The sequence below is a fragment of the Peromyscus eremicus genome, chromosome 3, assembly GCF_949786415.1.
Source record: "Peromyscus eremicus chromosome 3, PerEre_H2_v1, whole genome shotgun sequence".
NCBI classification, from domain to species: Eukaryota; Metazoa; Chordata; class Mammalia; order Rodentia; family Cricetidae; genus Peromyscus; species Peromyscus eremicus.
In genome coordinates this window covers 2,482,520-2,501,640 of record NC_081418.1, presented here as the reverse complement: position 1 = coordinate 2,501,640, position 19,121 = coordinate 2,482,520, and the positions used below count along the sequence as shown (strand labels likewise).

General features: G+C 38.9%; 2 protein-coding genes across 7 annotated transcripts in view; one reads left to right on the top strand and one right to left on the bottom strand.

Moving 5' to 3' along the window:
* The window catches only part of Fbxl13 (F-box and leucine rich repeat protein 13), a 207,044-nt gene that overhangs the window by 161,685 nt on the left and 26,238 nt on the right, over positions 1–19,121 (bottom strand). The gene's annotated exons all lie outside the window — the stretch shown is intronic.
* Positions 5,391–6,730, top strand: LOC131906576 (large ribosomal subunit protein eL31-like). Its single transcript, XM_059257185.1, has 2 exons — positions 5,391–5,779; positions 6,727–6,730. Exons 1-2 carry the CDS (start codon positions 5,391–5,393, stop codon positions 6,728–6,730), a joined length of 393 nt encoding a protein of 130 aa, XP_059113168.1.

The following is a 19,121-nucleotide window of genomic DNA, read 5'->3' as shown; positions in this document are numbered from 1 at the left end:
ATCTGTGAGACTATTTAAAGCCCATATTTTTTTCATTTCGATTTTAGGTTTTTGTTAAATGGTACTCCTGGTGACAGTACCATTTAAAAAGCGATATATATATATATATCATATACAAAATTCTCAAATATAAATTAAAGGATTCAATTTTTAAAGCTGTATATATGAATATATCTCCTGGAGATATTTAAGGAGGAAATAAATAGAAGATTATAGATAGGTTTGTGCTGTGTTTATGCATGCAGTGTGTGTGTGTGTGTGTGCACAGTGTGTGCTTTGTGTATGCAGTGTGTTGTACAGTTTGTGCAGTGTGTGCACAGTGTGTGATTTTGTAATGTTACATATAACTGGAAAAGCATAATTATGTCAAAAAGAAAAGTAGGTGACATCAACATTGAGCAATAATTACTTTAGGTAACAAAAAAAGTGTATTACTTTTATTGGCTGTTCCACCACCACCTCCACCCATTGGACCCTGTAAACTACAAGACCCACTCTGCTATTCAAGCCCACAGAACCCATCATCCTCCCCCTGGCCAACCATCCCCCACAAAATTAGCAGCCCCTAAAGGCACAAGCACCACTGGCACCAGCTGGAAGAAGAGCAGCCCCCACCCCATGGACAGCCCTCTCCAGCAACCTCAGCAGATCCTATAGATACAAGTGCCACCCACAACAGCTGGAAGAACAAGCACAGGCAAAACCTACATCAGTTGGAAGAACAGACTCCACAGGCACAGGCGCAACCCAAACCAGTTGGAAGAACAGACCCCATAGGCATAAGTAAAGCCCACACTAGCAAGAAGAACTAGATGATATGCTGGATCTAAGCACCCAAACCCCTACAAACCTCAGCTGAGACAACCATACTCAACCTGAAAACCAGACAATCACCAGAATCCTTGGTCATTCAGGGTGAAAGAGAATAAATGAAACGGACAATAAAGGAACAAAAGACCCATCCAACAAAGACATCACAAGAATCAACACCTGTTCCTATCATTATCCCAAACCCAGTTGGGTAAATGGCAGTGTAAGAATACATTCAACAACATAAAGAGCAATGTGGCACCACCAGTACCTAGCGATTCTGTAACAGCAAGACCTGAACATCCCAATGCAGATGAAACAGAAGAAAATGACCTTAAAAGTAACTTTATGAAGATGATAGAGACCCTTAAAGATGAAATAAAAAATTCCCTTAAAGAAATCAAGGAAAGACAAACAAAAAATTAGAAGAGATCAATAAATCCTTAAAGAAAGTCAAGAAAAAAACAATCAAACAGGTGAAGAAAACAGTTCAACACTTGAAAATTGAAATAGAGGCAATAAAGGAAACACAAACCAAGGGAATTCTGGAAACGGAAAATCTGGGTAAATGAACAGGAACTATAGATGCAAGCAAAACTAACAGAATACAAGAGATGGAAGAAAGACTCTCAGGCATTGAAGACACATTAGAGGAAATAGATTCATCAGTCAAAAAATGTTAAATACAACAAATTCTTAACACAAAACATCCAGGAAATCTGGGACACCATGAAAAGACCAAATCTAAAAATAATAGGGATAGAAGGAGAAAAAATTCCAGCTCAAAGGCACAGCAAATATATTCCACAAAATCATAGAAGAAAACTTTCCCAACCTAAAGAAGGACATGCCTATACAAGAAGCTTACAGAGCACCAAACAGACTGGACCAAAAAAAATTCCCTAGCCACATAATAATCAAAACACTTAACATACAGAATAAAGAAAAAATATTAAGAGCTGCAAAGGAAAAAGGCCAAGTAATATATAAAGGCAAACCTATCAGAATTACACCCAACTCTTCAATGGAGACTCTGAAAGCCATAAGGTCATGGACAGATGTTTTACAGACACTAAGAGACCAAGTATGCCAGTGTAGCTAGAGATTTCCTGCCTGGCCCACAGTCAGGACAAATCTCTCTCACCTGCCAGTCCCACAGCCACTCAGACCCAACCAAGTAAGCACAGAGACTTATATTGGTTACAAACTGTATGGCCATGGCAGGCTTCTTGCTAACTGTTCTTACAGCTTAATTTAATCCATTTCCATAAATCTATACCTTGCCACATGGCTCGTGGCTTACTGGGATCTTCACATGCGGCTTGTCATGGTGGCGGCTGGCAGTGTCTCTCTGACTCAGGCTTCCACTTCCCAGCTTTATTCTCCCGCCTACACTTCCTGCCTAGCCAATGGCCAATCTGTGTTTTATTTATTGACTAATTAGCAACACATTTGACATACAGAACATCCCACAGCATGCCAGCCCAGACTACTATACCCAGCAAAACTTTTAATCACCATAGACCAAGAAAACAAGATATTCCATGACAAAACCAGATTTAAACAATGCCTATCCACAAATCTAGCCCTACAGAAAGTACTAGAAGGAAAATTCCAACCCAAGGATGTTAGCTGCACCCATGAAAACACAGCCAATAGATAATCTCACACCAGCAAATTCCAAAGAAGGGAAACACACACATGCTATCACCAACAACAAAACCAAAAAATAACGGGAATGAACAATCACTGGTCATTAATATCTCTTAATACCAATGGACTCAATTCACCTACAAAAAGACACAAGCTAACAGGATGGATATGAAAACAGGATCCATCCTTTTGCTGCATACAAGAAACACACCTCAGCTTCAAAGATAGACATTACCTCAGAGTAAAGGGTTGGGAAAAGGTTTTCCAATCAAATGGACCTAAGACACAAGCTGGTGTAGCTATCCTAATCTCTAACAAAATAGACTTCAAACTAAAATTAATCAAAAGAGATGGAGAAGGACATTTCATATTCATCACAGGAAAAATCCATCAAGATGATGTCTCAATTCTGAACATTTATGCCCCAAATACAAGGGCAGCCACATTTGTAAAGGAAACATTACTAAAGCTTAAATCACATATCAAATCCTACACATTAATAGTGGGAGACTTCAACACCCCACTCTCACCAATGAACAGGTCTGCCAGATAGAAACTGAAAAATAAGGAAACTAACAGATGTTATGTGACGTGTTAATCTGTTTAGTCTTAATCGTAAAAACCCAGAGTCAGATATTAGGGTGAAAGCTGAAAGATCTGAGAAGCAGAGCAGCTAGCCACTAGAGACTTCTTACCTCTAGAAATCCTCAGACTGAATGGGCCCAAAATCCTTTCTCCACCCATTTTATATTCCTGTTTCCACCTCCTAATTGTGCTGGTATCAAGGGCATGAGATCTCAAGTGCTAGGATTAAAGGCATGAGATCCAAAGTACTGGGATCAAAGGTATAAATGACCCCCACCTGGCTCTGTTTTTCTTTTAGACTGGTTCTATCTTGTGTAGCCCAGAGTGGCCTTGAACTCCTGATCTTCCTGCTTCTTCCTCCTAAGTGCTGGGATTAAAGGTGTGTGTCACCATTGCCTGGCCTCTATGGTTAACTAGTGGATACCTCTGCCCTCTGATCTCCAGGCAGGCTTTATTTATCAGAACACAAACAATATCACACAACATTTCCCCCTTTTTGTCTAAAATAAAAAGTGAAGGTTTTAACTAACATTGAAAGGTATATACAATAAGTACAATAACTATATAAAAATATATAAAGACAATAATTACTATAGTGGGAATTCATTCCACCCATGACCTTGGGCTATCTTGTCTGATAGAGGTGATGCTTCTTATCTGTCTATGTGACCATTTAAAAGGGAGGAGAAAGGGGGTCATACTGAAGGATGTCTTTCTGTATGCTATGAATATATGTTGTTCCCATTAGTTAACAAATAAGCTGCTTTGGCCTATAACAAGGCAGCTTAGAGGCGGGTGGGAAATCCAAGGAGACAAGAAAGAGAAAGGCAGAGTCTGGAGAGACACCAGCCTGCCTCCCAAGGAGAAACATGCCAGCAGACTGGTAAAGCCATGGAACATATGGCAAAACATAGATTAATAGAAAAAGGTTAATTTAAGTTATAAGAGCTAGCTAGCAAGAGTCCTGCCATAGGCCATACAGTTTATAAATAATATTAAGCCTCTGAATGATTATTTTATAAGCAACTGTAGGACCATGGGGCCAGGTGGGACAGGAGAAAAGCTTCTGGCTACAGGGTCATGCTCTCTTGGATGGTGAAGCAATGTGTGATTGGTCCTCAGCTTTCCAAGGACTCTGCAACTGGATTTACCTTATCCTATATCAGTGAGTTTGTTTTCCCTGTAGAACCCCTTAATAAATTGATATATATACCATTAAGGCTCTTATTACAAATTACATTAACAATATCTAGTTCATTAGCATTTGACAAATTCAAAGAAAATACTCCATTATCTATCCTATCTTGGTGAGTCCAAAGTGTTATACCTAATTCACTTTCTATCCTAACTTGCATTACCAACCCAAAACTATCTTTTGATGTCTCTCAACCTTATACACTTTACACCTCTTTTATGAGTCTTTTTTAAATCTGGTAACAAGGAAAACTAAAACTATAACTATCTAGTCTTCAACTCCATTCAGAGACCTGAGAAGGCTATAATATTACCTGAGTAAACAGGAAGTGTAGAGCAAACAACTTCCAAAAATAAGAAATGACAGAAACAACTGGCTGCTTGGACAATCATCCAAGGTTCCTCTACAACATTGGGGCATCCATCTTCAGCCTACAGGTCTAGCATATCTGACAGACTTTTCTGTGAAGCAGAATTTTTGAAGAACTGTCTGACACTGTCTTGACAAAGCTCTGCAGTCACTTTCTTTTCTGTCCTGCTTGTCTCATTAAGACAGCATACTTTCAGAATCGAGGCAAGGGAATTTCTTGCCTAGCATCTAACAAAGAAAGTAGACTCCATAGGGAGTTTCTTCAATGCCCACAATCTTCTCTGAAGTAGACTGGTGCTGCCAGGAGCAGACATGTCTCATTGTCATAAAAAAAAATAAAAAAGAACCTTATGTTATTAAAACATCTTAAATGCCATATTCTGTAGGTCTCTGAAGTGTTTGAAGACCACCTGCCTATCTAAAATATATGTTTGACCTTGAAAACATACCTAACATGACTATAAGTTTGATTGTAATAGGTGACTACTAACCTGCATTTCTTTATTATCCTAAATAATTTGTAAAAATAACTTTTAAGGACTAGAAATGTGTATTGCATTACTAGATGAGCTGTATGGGTACAATATCTTGAACAATAGTAGAAACATATGTAATGTATGTTCTAACCAGAATAACCTTAAATTTGTATTAATATATAGAATAAGTATGGCCGCAGGGTCCTGGCACTGAAATCCAGCTCCATCCTCTCTACGCACATGGCAGGCTGGCTTGCTGGGATTTGTTCCTATGCTAACCCGAGGATCTATGATCCAGGATGATGGCTCCCACAAAGAAGGTTGGTGAGAAGAAGGGCTATTCTTCCATCAACGACGTGGTGACCCAAATATACACTATCAACATTCACAAGGACATCCATGGAATGGGCTTCAAGAAGCATGCCCCTAGGGCATTCAAAGAAATCCAGACATTTGCCATGAAGGAGATGGGGACTCTAGTTGTGCACATTGATACCGGGCTCAATAAAGCCATCTGGGCCAAAGGAATAAGGAATGTTCCATACCGTATCCATGTAAGTTTGTCCAGAAAACCTAATGAGGATGAGGACTCACCAAACAAGCTCTACACATTGGTAACTTATGTACCTGTTACCACACTCAAAAATCTACAGTCAATGTGGATGAGAACTAATCTGCTGAGTCAAATAAAGTTAGAGAACTACCCTCAAAAATTTTTTTATCAATATACAAAAATTCATATCAATGTAAAATATTTGAAACTAGTAGTGGTGCCGGGCAGTGGTGGCGCACGCCTTTAATCCCAGCACTAGGGAGACAAAGCCAGGCAGATCTCTGTGAGTTCAAGGCCAGCCTGGTCTACAGAGCAAGATCCAGGACAGGCACCAAAACTACACAGAGAAACCCTGTCTCAGAAAAAAAAAGAAAAGAAACTAGTAGTTGCATTTTGGATTCAATAGTTTACTTTTTATCCTATCATTTTTATAACATACATACGGTATAACAAAAACAACCTCAAATTTGTATCAATATACAAAAATCCATGCCAATGTAAATATTTAAAACTAGTAGTTTCTTTTTAAAAGTAGATTCATTAATCTACCTTTTATTCCCCCCATTTTTAGAATGAGATCTCTGAATCTAATCTCCTTTGTTCAGCATTTTTCCTGCTCATTACCAATAACAACCCCCTAAATGATGAAAAATATCCATAACCTACTGAATGACCAAAAACCACCCACCCCACATCTTGGGAATGTGGGCATCATATTCTTAAAATTACTTCCTGATGTCTGAGGGTGATGGCATCTTTAGGGGATCCTAAAAAATGGGACAATTGTCAAGTCCTGGGAGAGGTAGCTGTATCATTTGTTGTCCAGTCTCTGCATAATGAGAAAGTGTAGGGCTTATCCCAAGTTCTGGATAGAGTAGTCTGTGAGGCTGGACCATCTCAGCTAGCCACCATGAAATTGTCCTGAGCAGTTTGTAGTGCAAAGCCGATCTTTAGGTAGTGTTTGTTAGCTCAGTGGTGTTACCATAGTCCAGGTGGAATCATCATTGTAGGGCCCCATCATCTTTTTGGAGACTTCAGAGATCACATTAGGGCAGATTATTCCTTTTCTTGGTATTTTTTTTTAGGTAGTGCTCCTTTTATTATATGGATGCTTATTTGTCCAAAAGTCTTTAAGTTTCTCAAGATAGTTGTTTGTTTGTTTTTTTCTAGGAAAGACAAAAACCAAAACCTGCCCCAAGCCTAACTTTGGGGAGTTTCCCTTTTGGCAAGTTATATCTGATCAAATGAAATGTTAGTTTTATTAGTTAGTTTAGAGTGAGTGGTCATGATGGTTGATGAACTATCACCCCTCCTGATCAAGAAGTCTCTCTTGTTCAAATTGAATCTTTATTAATTTTGATGATATATCTTTTCTTTGTCTGTGGAAGCAAAAGAAAAACCTCTTCCCCAATATAACACAATCCTGGTTTCCATTCTGAGGTCAACACACCTTTAAAGTAAACAGGCTAATATAATTCAGGGTTTTTTTTTTTCTATTATCCAATGTCTCTCGTTAGTATTTAGAAAATTTAAAGTTAATAGAGCATTATGCAATCTATTTCTAGGGGTATTTATTACCCCTTTCTATTTATTTAACATTTCTTTTAGAGTTCAATTAGATCATTCTATAACTGCTTGTCTTCTAGGATTGTGTGATATACCTATAATATACTTTATGTTGTAATATGCAAAAAAAGCTGTTTCATTTACTAGAGATATATGCTGGAGCATTGTCAGTCTTAATTTGTATACCCATTAATGTGGTTGATATATTGTGCACCCAATAAATTTATCTGGGGGTCTGAGAAAAGAACAGCCATAATATTAAATGTGGAGGTTAGGCAGTGGTAGCACATGCCTTTAATCCTAGCATTCCAGAGGCAGAGATCCATCTGGATCTCTGTGAGTTCAAAGCCACACTGGAAACAGCCAGGCATGGTAACTCACACCTTTAATCCCAGGAAGTGATGGCAGAAAGGTATATAAGGCATGAAAAACCAGGAACTAGAGCTGGTTAAGCTTTTAGGCTTTTAGACTTTAGCAGCACTTCAGCTGAGATTCATTCCAGATGAGGAAATTGGATCAGCTGAGGAATTGGTGAGGTGAGGAAGCTGTGGTTTGTTCTGCTTCTCTGATCTTCCATCATTCACCCCAATATCTGGCTCTGGGTTTCTTTTTATTAATAAGACCATTTAAGATCCATGCTACATGTTATAGCTGTGACTTCTAATAGATGTGTAATTACAGAATCAGCCTTTTCAGAACTCAAAGCAGTTGCCCATTGAAATCCTGAATATGTATCTATGGTGTGGTGTACCTATTTTAATTTTCCAAACTGCAAAATGAAATATGTCCATTTGCCAAATTTCATTTCTTTGAGTACTGTTTGGGTTACTTCCTGCAGGTAGTGGAGTTTGATTATACAAGGAACAAATATGACATTTTCTTATAATTTCCTTGGCTTGTTACCAAGTGATGGAAAAATCCTTTTCAAACTCTTGATATTGACATGGTGGTTTTTTTTATAAAATTTTAAGGCCTCTAGCACATTTCCTATTAATAATTGATCAATTTTATCATTACCTTATGCTTGAGGGCCTGGCAGACCCACATGGGATCTGATATGGGACATATATGGGATAATTCCTATTCCTGATTAATTTCTGTAATCATATAAATAACAAAGCTAATCCTGACTCATCAAGAATAAGTTCAGCAGTTTCAGTGTGTAAAACAACTCTCTCTGCATATCAAGAGTCAGTAACTATACTAAGAGGTTCTGTAAAATCCATTAATACCATGAGAATAGCATATAATTCTGACTTTTGGGCAGAATCATAAGGGCTTTGAGCCACTTTACTTAAATTTCCTGATTTATAACCTGCCTTTCCTGATTTATTTGCATCAGTATAGAATGTAGGGGCTCCAGAAATTGGTGTTCCCCATACAATGTAAGGAAGGGTCCAGTTAATGCTCTTTATAAATTGAATTCTCTTGCTTTTGGGATATTTGTTGCTAATCCCTCCTAAAAAATTACTGCAAGCTCTTTGCCAATTTTCATTTTCTGACCATAAAGAGGATATTTTAACATTAGTAAAAGGTATTACAATTTCTGATGGGTCTATTCCTGTCAATTGATGAAGCCTTAATTTTTCTTTTAGAATCAACTCAGAAACCCTTTTCCATGTATGTCTTTAATTTTTTTACTCTGTGTGGTAAAAATATCCATTCTAAGATAATATCTTCCTCTGAATTAAAATCCCTGTATGGGAATGTATAGAGGGTAAAATAACCAGGACGCAATCAAGCTCTGGATCCAAATGATCCTACATGTGCATCCTGTAATTTCTTTTCCCCCAAAGCCAATTCGCTCTCAGTTTCTGCTGATAATTCTCTGGGACTATTTAAGTCCTTGTCACCTTTTAAGATTTGAAACAAATTACTCAGTTCTAGAGTTGTTATTCCAATAGTGGGCCATCAATGGGCAATGTCTCCCACCAATTTTTGAAAGTCATTAAGAGTCCACATTCAATCTCTGTGGATTTGTACCTGTTGGGGTTGAATTTTTGGTAGGCCTATTTTGTATTCTAAGTAATTAATATAATCTCCTCTTTGCATTTTTTCAGGAGTAATTTGTAATCCTCAACAAGGCAAAATTTTCTTTACTTCTTCAAACATTTTCTCTAAAGTACCTAAATTTGAATCAGCTAGTAAAATGTCATCCTTATAATTGTAAATTATAGATTGAGGGAAATGTACATGAATGATTACCAAAGGCTGTTGTGTAAAATATTGGCATATTGGCATAGGGTAGGGCTGTTTAGTATCCCTTGTGGGAGAACCTTCCATTGGTTTTCTCGTGAAGGTATATGGAAAAAAGTCTTTTAAATCAATAACTATAATAGGCCATCCCTTATTAATAGAGAGGGTAGAGCAATTCTAGGTTGTAAAGAGCCCATTGGATGAATCACCTTATTAACAGCTCTTAGATCTGTTACCATTCTCCATTTTCCAGATTTTTTTTGGGGGGGGGGATGTAAAAATTGAATTTTTTTTTAGTTTTTATTTTGCAATACAATTCAGTTCTACCTATCAGCTACGGATTCCCTTGTTCTCCCCCCTCCCGCCCCCCTCACCTTCCCCCCAGCCCGCCCCCCATTCCCATCTTCTCCAGGGCAAAGCCTTCCCCGCAGACTGAGATCAACCTGGTAGACTCAGTCCAGGTAGGTCCAATCCCCTCCTCCCAGGCCAAGCCAAGTGACCCTGCATAGGCCCCAGGTTTCAAACAGCCGACTCATGCAATGAGCACAGGACCCGGTCCCACTGCCTGGATGCCTCCCAAACAGATCAGGCCAATCAACTGTCTCACTCACTCAGAGGGCCTGATCCAGTTGGTGACCCCTCAGCCATTGGTTCATATTTCATGTGTTTCCATTCGTTTGGCTATTTGTCCCTGTGCTTTATCTCAACAATTCTCGCTCATATAAACCCTCCTCATTCTCGCTAATTGGACTCCCAGAGATCCACCCGGGGCCTAGTCATGGATCTCTGCATCCAGATCCCTCAGTAGTTGGATGAGGTTTCTAGCACGACAATTAGGGTGTTTGGCCATCCCATCACCAGAGTAGGTCAGTTCAGGCTGTCTCTCAACCATTGCCAGCAGTCTGTTGTGGGGGTATCTTTGTGGATTTCTGTGGGCCTCTCTAGCACTTTGCTTCTTCTGATGCCCTTCAACTGAAGAATGGATAAACAAAATGTGGTACATATACACAATGGAATACTACTCAGCAGAGAAAAACAATGACATCATGAGGTTTGCAGACAAATGGATGGATCTAGAAAAAATCATCCTGAGTGAGGTAACCCAGACTCAGAAAGACAAAATGGTATGTACTCACTCATAGCAGGATACTAGATGTGGAACAAGGATGACTGGACTGCTACTCACATCACCAGGGAGGCTACCTGGAAAACAGGACCCTAAGAAAGACACGGGGATCGCCCAATGACAGAGAAATGGAATGAAATCTACATGAACAGCCTGGACATGAGTGGGGGTAGTGAAGGGCGAGGGTCGAGGGAAAGAGAGCTTGGGTGAGCGGGAGATCCCAGCTGGATCAACAACAGAGAGGGAGAACAAGGAATAGGAGACCATGGTAAATGATTTCTTTTTAATAACAAATACAGGAGAATCCCAAGGACTGGTCAGTTCCTCAATATATTGAGCATTTAGCTGCTCCTGTACCAGCTGTTCTAAGGCCTGTAATTTTTTATGTCAATGGCCATTGTTCAACCCAGACAGATTGTCAGCCAACCATTTTAAAAGTAGGGTTGTTGGTACCTTTGAAAGATCAACAGCTGTTGTGCCCTGTTTTTGTACAAACTGAACGGTCAGTGACTGTTCTTTATAATACCATTGAATATTTTTCCCAGAAATATATGTCAGTTTATGGTTTGTTTCTGAGATTGGAGGAATGTTAACCTGGGTATTTCATTGCTGTAACAAATCACATTCCCATAAATTCATTGCTATATTAGCCACATATGGCTTTGATTTTCCTCTCTGTCCTTCTGGCCATATACATTAGACCCATCTCATGTTTTGTTTTGCCTGAGATAAAGTTCCAATCCCTAAATGCTAAACATCTACCTCCTGAACAGGCTAGTTTCAATGCCAAGATTGTGGGGCAATTATTGTTACATCTGCCCTTATGTTTACAAGATCTTCAATTACAATGTCATTTATTTGTAAACCTTTAGCTTTGTTCTTTGATCATTTATAGATATTTGCCAAAATATTTGCTTTATGGCTTCTCCTGAAATTTCTGTTTTATCCTCTAAAGCTCTTCTATCATCCAGAGCTGTATGGCTTTTTACAATAGGCATTAAGCCCTTTAATTTCTTGGGGAAGGAGTTTCCCCCATAGTGACAGGGAATGACTGAACCAGGTTTGATATAGGGACCTGCAAGAGGCCTCCCAAGGCATTTCTCAATGGCAAAGGGTTACCCTGCCTACCCCTTGTTGATCTGCATCCATTGGTTCAATGTCTGCCTTTGCTACATCTTCTGCATACTCCAGAAGGGAGGGGTCTTCTGTTTGGATTATTCTTGAAAAAACATTGTTTCTAGGAATGTCCTGTTTACAATCCCTTTTTAGGTGACCTTGTTTGCCACAATTAAACCACCTGACATCTTGACTTTTCTTCAAGACTCTGGAAATTATCTCTCCTATCCAAAGGTCACCATGGTTATGAGATTCAATATTGGATATATCTCAGATCCATTCCTCTATGGGTGCTGATCTTGCCTTTAAAGGACTAATCACCCTTTTACATTGTGAATTAGCATTTTCAAAAGTCAAAGATTCAATCATTATTTGTCTAGCTTCTGATTTTGGTATCATTCTATTTACTGCTAAACTCAATCTTTGTAAAAAAAATCAGTGAATGTTTCATTTGGGCCTGTATAACTTTAGTAAATGACTCGATTCTCTTTCCAATTTCTTCAACTCTGTCCCAAGCATTCAAAGCTACTGCACTGCATAAAGCCATGGTATGGTCATCATATAGAGACTGTCTTTGTACACCAGCAAAAATGTGCTCTCCAAGAAGTTGGTCTTGGGAGATTTCAATACCTCTAGCCATACTTCATTGTTCAATGGTCCTAGCCTCATCTTTCCACCAGGTCTTCTACTGTAATTGAGGACCAGGTTCCAATACTGCTGTAACCAAGTCTCTCCAGTCTTGTGGGACAATTCTGTTCCTAGTTGACCATGAATTTAACATCTGCTTCACAAAAGGCGAATGTATATCATATGAGACTATCACTTCCATAAATCTCCTCAAATCTAACATTTCCACAGGAATCCAGTCAGCTCTTACACAGCCTTGGAGATACCTATCGTTCGGCGGTTGATCCTATTTAATTTTATAATGTAATTGTGATGTTGCTTCTTCTTTAAATTTCTCTGTCTGGGTCTGAATATCTCTATGATCTGTTTTAATAAGTTTTCCAAGGCTTTTATCTTGGCATGCATATCAACCAACTTTTTTAGGGATAAACTAAGAATTATCAAACTGACAGTAAGGATTATCAAAATGATAATTAACATTATGTCAATCCCAGTTAAGTTGATCCTTTTAATTGTTCCATTTTTCAATCATCCATTGTGTTATCTTACAGAGCTCTAACTCATTCCATCATAATAGTGTTTCCCATTTTTTAATTTGAGAAAAAACTCTCTCTTTTAATTAATTCTTCCCTTTAAGAATTCCAAATTGTCTTACCAAATCTGCTGACAATGACAGTAAAGTGTGAGGCTGACTGCTGCCATATGAAATTTCAGACCAAATGGGAATGATCCTGTCTCTACAAATCCTAAGACTGAATGGGCCCGAGATCCTGTCTCTACCCACCTTATATTCCTGTCTCCACCTCCCAATTGTTCTGGGATTAAAGACATGAGATCCAAAGTGCTGGGATCAAAGGTGTGAACCACCACCACCTGGCTCTGTTTCTCTTTTAGACTGGTTCGATTTCCTGTAGCCCAGGGTGGCCCTTGAACTTCTGATCTTCCTGCTTCCTCTTCCCAAGTGCTGGGATTAAAGGTGTGTGCCACCACTGCATGGTTTCTATGATTAACTAGTAGCTAGCTCTGCCCTCTGATCTCCAGGCAAGCTTTATTTGTCAGAACACAAACAAAATATCATACAACAGTTATAACTCAAGTGAACTTAACAGTCATCTATAGAACATTTCACCCAAACACAAAAGAATACATCTTCTTTTCAGCACTGCATGGAACCTTCTCTAAAAGTGACCACATACTCAGTCATAAAGCAAATCTCAACAGATACAAAAAAATATTGGAATAACTCTCTGTATCTTATCAGATCACCATGGCTTAAAGTTAGAATTCAACAACACCACAAATTACAGAAAGCCTACAAACTCATGGAAACTGAACAATGTGCAACTGACTCACCACTGGGTCAAGGAAGAAAGAAAGAAAGAAAGAAAGAAAGAAAGAAAGAAAGAAAGAAAGAAAGAAAGAAAGAAAGAAAGAAAGAAAGAAATTAAAAACGTCCTAGAATTCAATGAAAATGAATGCACAATATAAACAAACTTATGAGACACTACGAACGCAGTGCTAAGAGGAAAGTTCATAGCTCTAAATGCCCACATAAAAAAGTTGGAGAACTCTCACAGTAGTGACTTAACAACACACCTAAAAGCTCTAGAACAAAAAGAACCAAACTCACCCAGGAGGAACAGATGACAGGAAATAATCAAATTGAGGGCTGAAATCAATAAAATAGAAACAAAGAGAACAATACAAAGAATCAATGAAACAAAGAGCTGGTTCTTTGAGAAAATCAACAAGATAGACAAACCCTTATCCAAACTAACCAAAAAGCAGACAGTGAGCATCCAAATTAACAAAATCAGAAGTGAACAGGGGACATAACAACTAACATTGAGGAAATCCAGTGAATCATCAGGTCATACTTTGGAAACCTGTACTCCACAAAATTGGAAAATCTAAAGGAAATGGACAGTTTTCTGGATATGTACAACATGCCAAAATTAAATCAAGACCAGATAAACTATTTAAATAGACCTATAACCCCTAAGGAAATAGAAGCAGTCATTAAAAGTATCACAACCAAAAAAAATCCCAGGGCCAGATGGTTTCAGCACAGACTTCTACCAGAATTTCAAAGAAGAGCTAATACCAATAATCTGTTTCACATGATAGAAACAGAAGGAAAACTGCCAACTTTTTTTTTTATGAGCCTACAATTACCCTGATACTTAAACCACACAAAGATGTAACAAAGAAAGAGAATTACAGACCAATCTCCCTCATGAACATTGAGTCTAAAATACTGGTAAACTGAATCCCAGAACATATCAAAAAAATTATCCACCATGATCAAGCAGGCTTCATCAGAGATGCAGGGGTGGTTCAACATACAAAAATCTATCAATGTAATACACCATATAAACAAACTGATGTAGCATGAATCTTAAAAGGGTCTTATTAATAAAACAAACCTGAAGCCAGGTATTGGGGTGAATGCTGGAAGATCAGAGAAGCAGAACAAGCCACAGGCACCTCACCTGGCCAATTCCTCATCTGATCCTGTTTCCTCAGACTGGAAGCCTCTGAGTCCTTATCCAGAATGGGTCTCAGCTGAACTGCTGATAAAAGCCTAAAAGCTTAACCAGCTCTAGTTCCTGGTTTTTCACACCTTATATACCTTTCTGCTTTCTGCCATCAATTCCTGGGATTAAAGGCGTGTGAGTCACCATGCCTAGCTGTTTCCAGTGTGGCCTTGAACTCACAGAGATCCAGAGGGATCTGTGCCTCTGGAATGCTAGGATTAAAGGCATGTGTGCCACTGTTTTCTGGCCTCTATATCTAGAGGCTATTCTGTTCTCTGACCCCAGATAAGTTTATTAGGGTGCACAATATTTTGGGGAACACAATACCACCACAAACTTAAAGACAAAAAAACCACATGATCATCTCATTAGATACTGAAAAGGCCTTTGACAAAATCCAACACCCCTTCATAATAAAGGTCTTGGAGAGATCAGGGATACAAGGAACATGCCTAAACATAATAAAGGCAATTTACAGCAAGCCGACAGCCAACATTAAATTAAATGGAGAGAAACTCAAAGCAATTCCAACTAAAATCAGGAACAAGACAAGGCCGTCCACTCTCTCCATATCTATTCAATATAGTACTCAAAAGTTCTAGCTAGAGCAATGAGACAACAAAAGGAGATCAAGGGGATACAAATTGGAAAGGAAGAATTCAGACTTTCAGTATTTGCAGGTGATAAAATAGTGTACATAAGTGACCACCAGGGAACTCCTACAGCTGATGAACACCTTCAGTAATGTGGCAGGATACAAGATTAACTCAAAAAACATCAGTAGCCCTCCTATATACAACTGATAAGTGGGCTGAGAAAGAAATCAGAGAAAACAACACCCTTTACAATAGCCACAAATAATAATATAAAATATCTTGGTGTAACTCTAACCAAACAAGTGAAAGACCTGTATGACAAGAACTTTAAGTCTTTGAGTAAGGAAATTGAAGAAGATATCAGAAAATTGAAAGATCTTCTATGCTCTTGGAGAGGTAAGATTAACATAGTAAAAATGGCAACCTACAGATTCAATGCAATCCCCATCAAAATCCCAACACAATTCTTAACAAACCTTAAAAGAACAATACTCAACTTCATAGGGAAAAACAAAAAACCCAGGATAGTCAAAACAATCCTGTACAATAAAGAAACTTCCAAAGGTATCACCATCCCTGACTTCAAGCTCTACTATAGAGCTATAGTAATAAAATCAGCTTGGTATTGGTATAAAAATAGACACATGGATCAATGGAATTGAATTGAAGATACTGACATAAATACAAACACTTGATTTTGCACAAAGAAGCCAAAACTGTACAATGTAAAAAAGACAGCATCTTCAACAAATGGTGATGGCTTAACTGGATGTCAGCATGTAGAAGAATGGAAATAGGTCCATATCTGTCACCATGCACAAAACTCAAGTCCAAGTGGATCAAAGACTTCAATATAAATCCAGTTACACTGAACCTGAAAAAAGAGAAAGTAGGGAGTAGCCTTGAACGCATTGGCACAGGAGACCACTTCCTAAATATAACACCAGTAGCACAGACACTGAGAGCAAAATTTAATAAATGGGACCTCCTGAAACTGAGATGCTTCTGTAAGGGAAAGGACATGGTAAATAAGACAAAACATCAGCCTACAGAATGGGAAAAGATCTTCACCAACCCCACATCTGACAGAGGGCTGATCTCCAAAATATATAAAGAACTCTATAAATTAGACATCAAAATACCAAATAATCCAATTAAGAAATGGGGTACAGATCTAAACAGAGAATTCTCAACAGAAGAATTTCAAATGGCTGAAAGACATTTAAGAAATGGCTCAACATCCTTAGTCATCAGGGAAATGCAAATAAAAATGACTCTGATCTTACACCTGTCAGAATGGCTAAGATCAAAAACACTGAGGACAGCTTATGTTGGAGAGGATGTGGAGTAAGGGGAACATTCCTCCACTGCTGGTGGGAGTGTAATCTTGTGCAGCCACTCTGGAAATCAGTATGGCGGTTTCTCAGAAAATTGGGAATCAAACTACCTCAAGAACCAGTGATACCACTCTTGGGCATATACCCAAAGGCTGCTCAATAATATCACAAGGACACTTGTTCAACCATGTCCATAGCAGCATTATTCATAATAGCCAGAACCTGGAAACAACCTAAATGTCCATCAACCAAAGAATGGATAAAGAAAATGTGGTAATTTACACAATGGAGTATTATTCAGTGGTTAAAAACAAAACAAAACAATGGCATCATGAAATTTGCAGGCAAATGGATAGAACTAGAAAAAAATCACCCAGACCCAGAAATACAAACATGCTATATACTCACTCATAAGTGGATAGTAGATGTAAAGCAAAGGATAACCAGAGTACAACCCACAGCCCTAGAGAAACGAGGTAACAAGGAGAACACTAAAAGGGATGTATTGGTCACCCTGGGAAGGTAAAATAGATGAGATCTCCTAGGTGAACTGGGGGCAAGGATGGAACAAAGAGGAGGGGGTGGAAGATGGGAACATGAGGGATCTGGATGGTCCAGTTGGGGAAGGGATGGAGAGGGAGAGTAACAAAAGAGATATCTTGATAGAGGGAGCCATTGTTGGGTTAGGGAGAAACCTAGTGCTAGGGAAATCCCCAGGAACCCACAAGGATGACCCCAGCTAAGACTACTAGCAACAGTGGAGTGGGTGTCTGAACTAGCCTCCTCCTGTAATCAGATTGATGACTACTCTAATTATCATCATAGAACTTTCATTCAGTAACTGATAGAAACAGATGCAGAGATCCACAGCCAAGCACTGTGTTTAGCTCCAGGAGTCCAGTTAAAGAGAGGGAGGAGGGACTATATAAGCAAGGAGGGTCAAGATCATGACAGGAAAACCCACAAAATAATTGACCTGAGCTCATGGGAGCTCACTAACTCTAGACCGACAGCTAGGGAGCCTACATGGGACTGACCTAGGCCCTCTGCATGTGGATGACAGTTGTGTAGCTTGGTCTGTTTGTTGGGGCCCTAGCAGTAGGACTAGGATCTGTCCTGGTGCATGAGCTGGCTTTTTGGAACCTACTCCCTATGGTGGGATGCCTTGCTCAGCCTTGATGCAGAGGGGAGGAGCTTGGTCTGGCCTCAACTTGGTATGCTATGCTTTGTTGACTCCCATGGGAGGCCTTACCCTTTCTGAGGAGTAGATGGTGGGGGGGGAGTATAGAAAGGAGGTGAGGGAAGGGAATGGGATGAGAGGAGGGAGGGGAAACTGTGGTTGGTATGTAAAATAAATTTTAAAATTAATTTTAAAAAAAGAAGGAAAATATTTATTTTTCTGTGTCTAAGTATTGGCCTAAATGTATACCATGTGAAAGCTTGGTGCACATAGAAGCCAGAAGAGGGTATCAGATCCCCTGGAAGTAGTATTACAGACTATTGTGAGCTGCCATGATGGTGTGGGAAACCCAATCATTGTCCTATACAAGATTAGCCAGTGCTTTTAACCATTGAACCATATCTCTAGCACCCATATTCAATTTTTTTTTTGAGACATGGTCTCTCTACATAGTCCTGGCTGTTCTAGAACTCACTGTATAGACCAGGCTGGCCTCAAATTCAGAAAACCAGCTGCTTCTACCTCCCAAGCACTGGAATTAAGGTGTGTGCATGCCACCATCATGCCTGGCTGCACATTCAATATTCTTAATGACAGTGGTACTCTGGCACTGTTACTCTGAAAGTGTGTTGTATGAAGTGTAGAATACAATTACTCTGTAATTATACAGTTGCCTACAGGACATTTAATCATTCAAGTTCAAGTTGTCAGTTGTAATTCTGATCACTGGTGATTAACTTTTATGTTAAAACTTCTAAAGACTTATGATGCATTAATTAAGTCAGTCAACCAGACCGTATGGGCCTACAAGGTTGATAAAGCATTAGCATGCAAAAAGAAAAATGCAAAGGACTAGAGAGATGGTTCAGCAGTTAGGAACACTGTCTGATTTTGCAGAGGACCTGGGTTTGATTTCCAGTACCTACACAGCATTTCACAACCATCTGTAACTCTACTTTCAAGGGATTCTGTGCCCTTTTCTGGTCTCCTTGGGAATTGCATAGAGGAGGTACCCAGATATGCATGCAGGCAAAACACCCCTACATATAGAATCATTTTTAAAGGATCTTTAATTTTAAAAAAAAAAGAAGGAAAAGAACCTTATTGACATCAAATTTCTTCAGTAAATATACAAAACCTAGCAACAAAAATGATTAGAACAAAGAATGAAAATGTAGTTTATAAGACATTTAATAGAA

What these genes read in the sequence shown, in the direction of transcription:
- LOC131906576 (XM_059257185.1), top strand. Translation starts at nt 5,391, where the DNA reads ATGGCTCCCACAAAGAAGGTTGGTGAGAAGAAGGGCTATTCTTCCATC.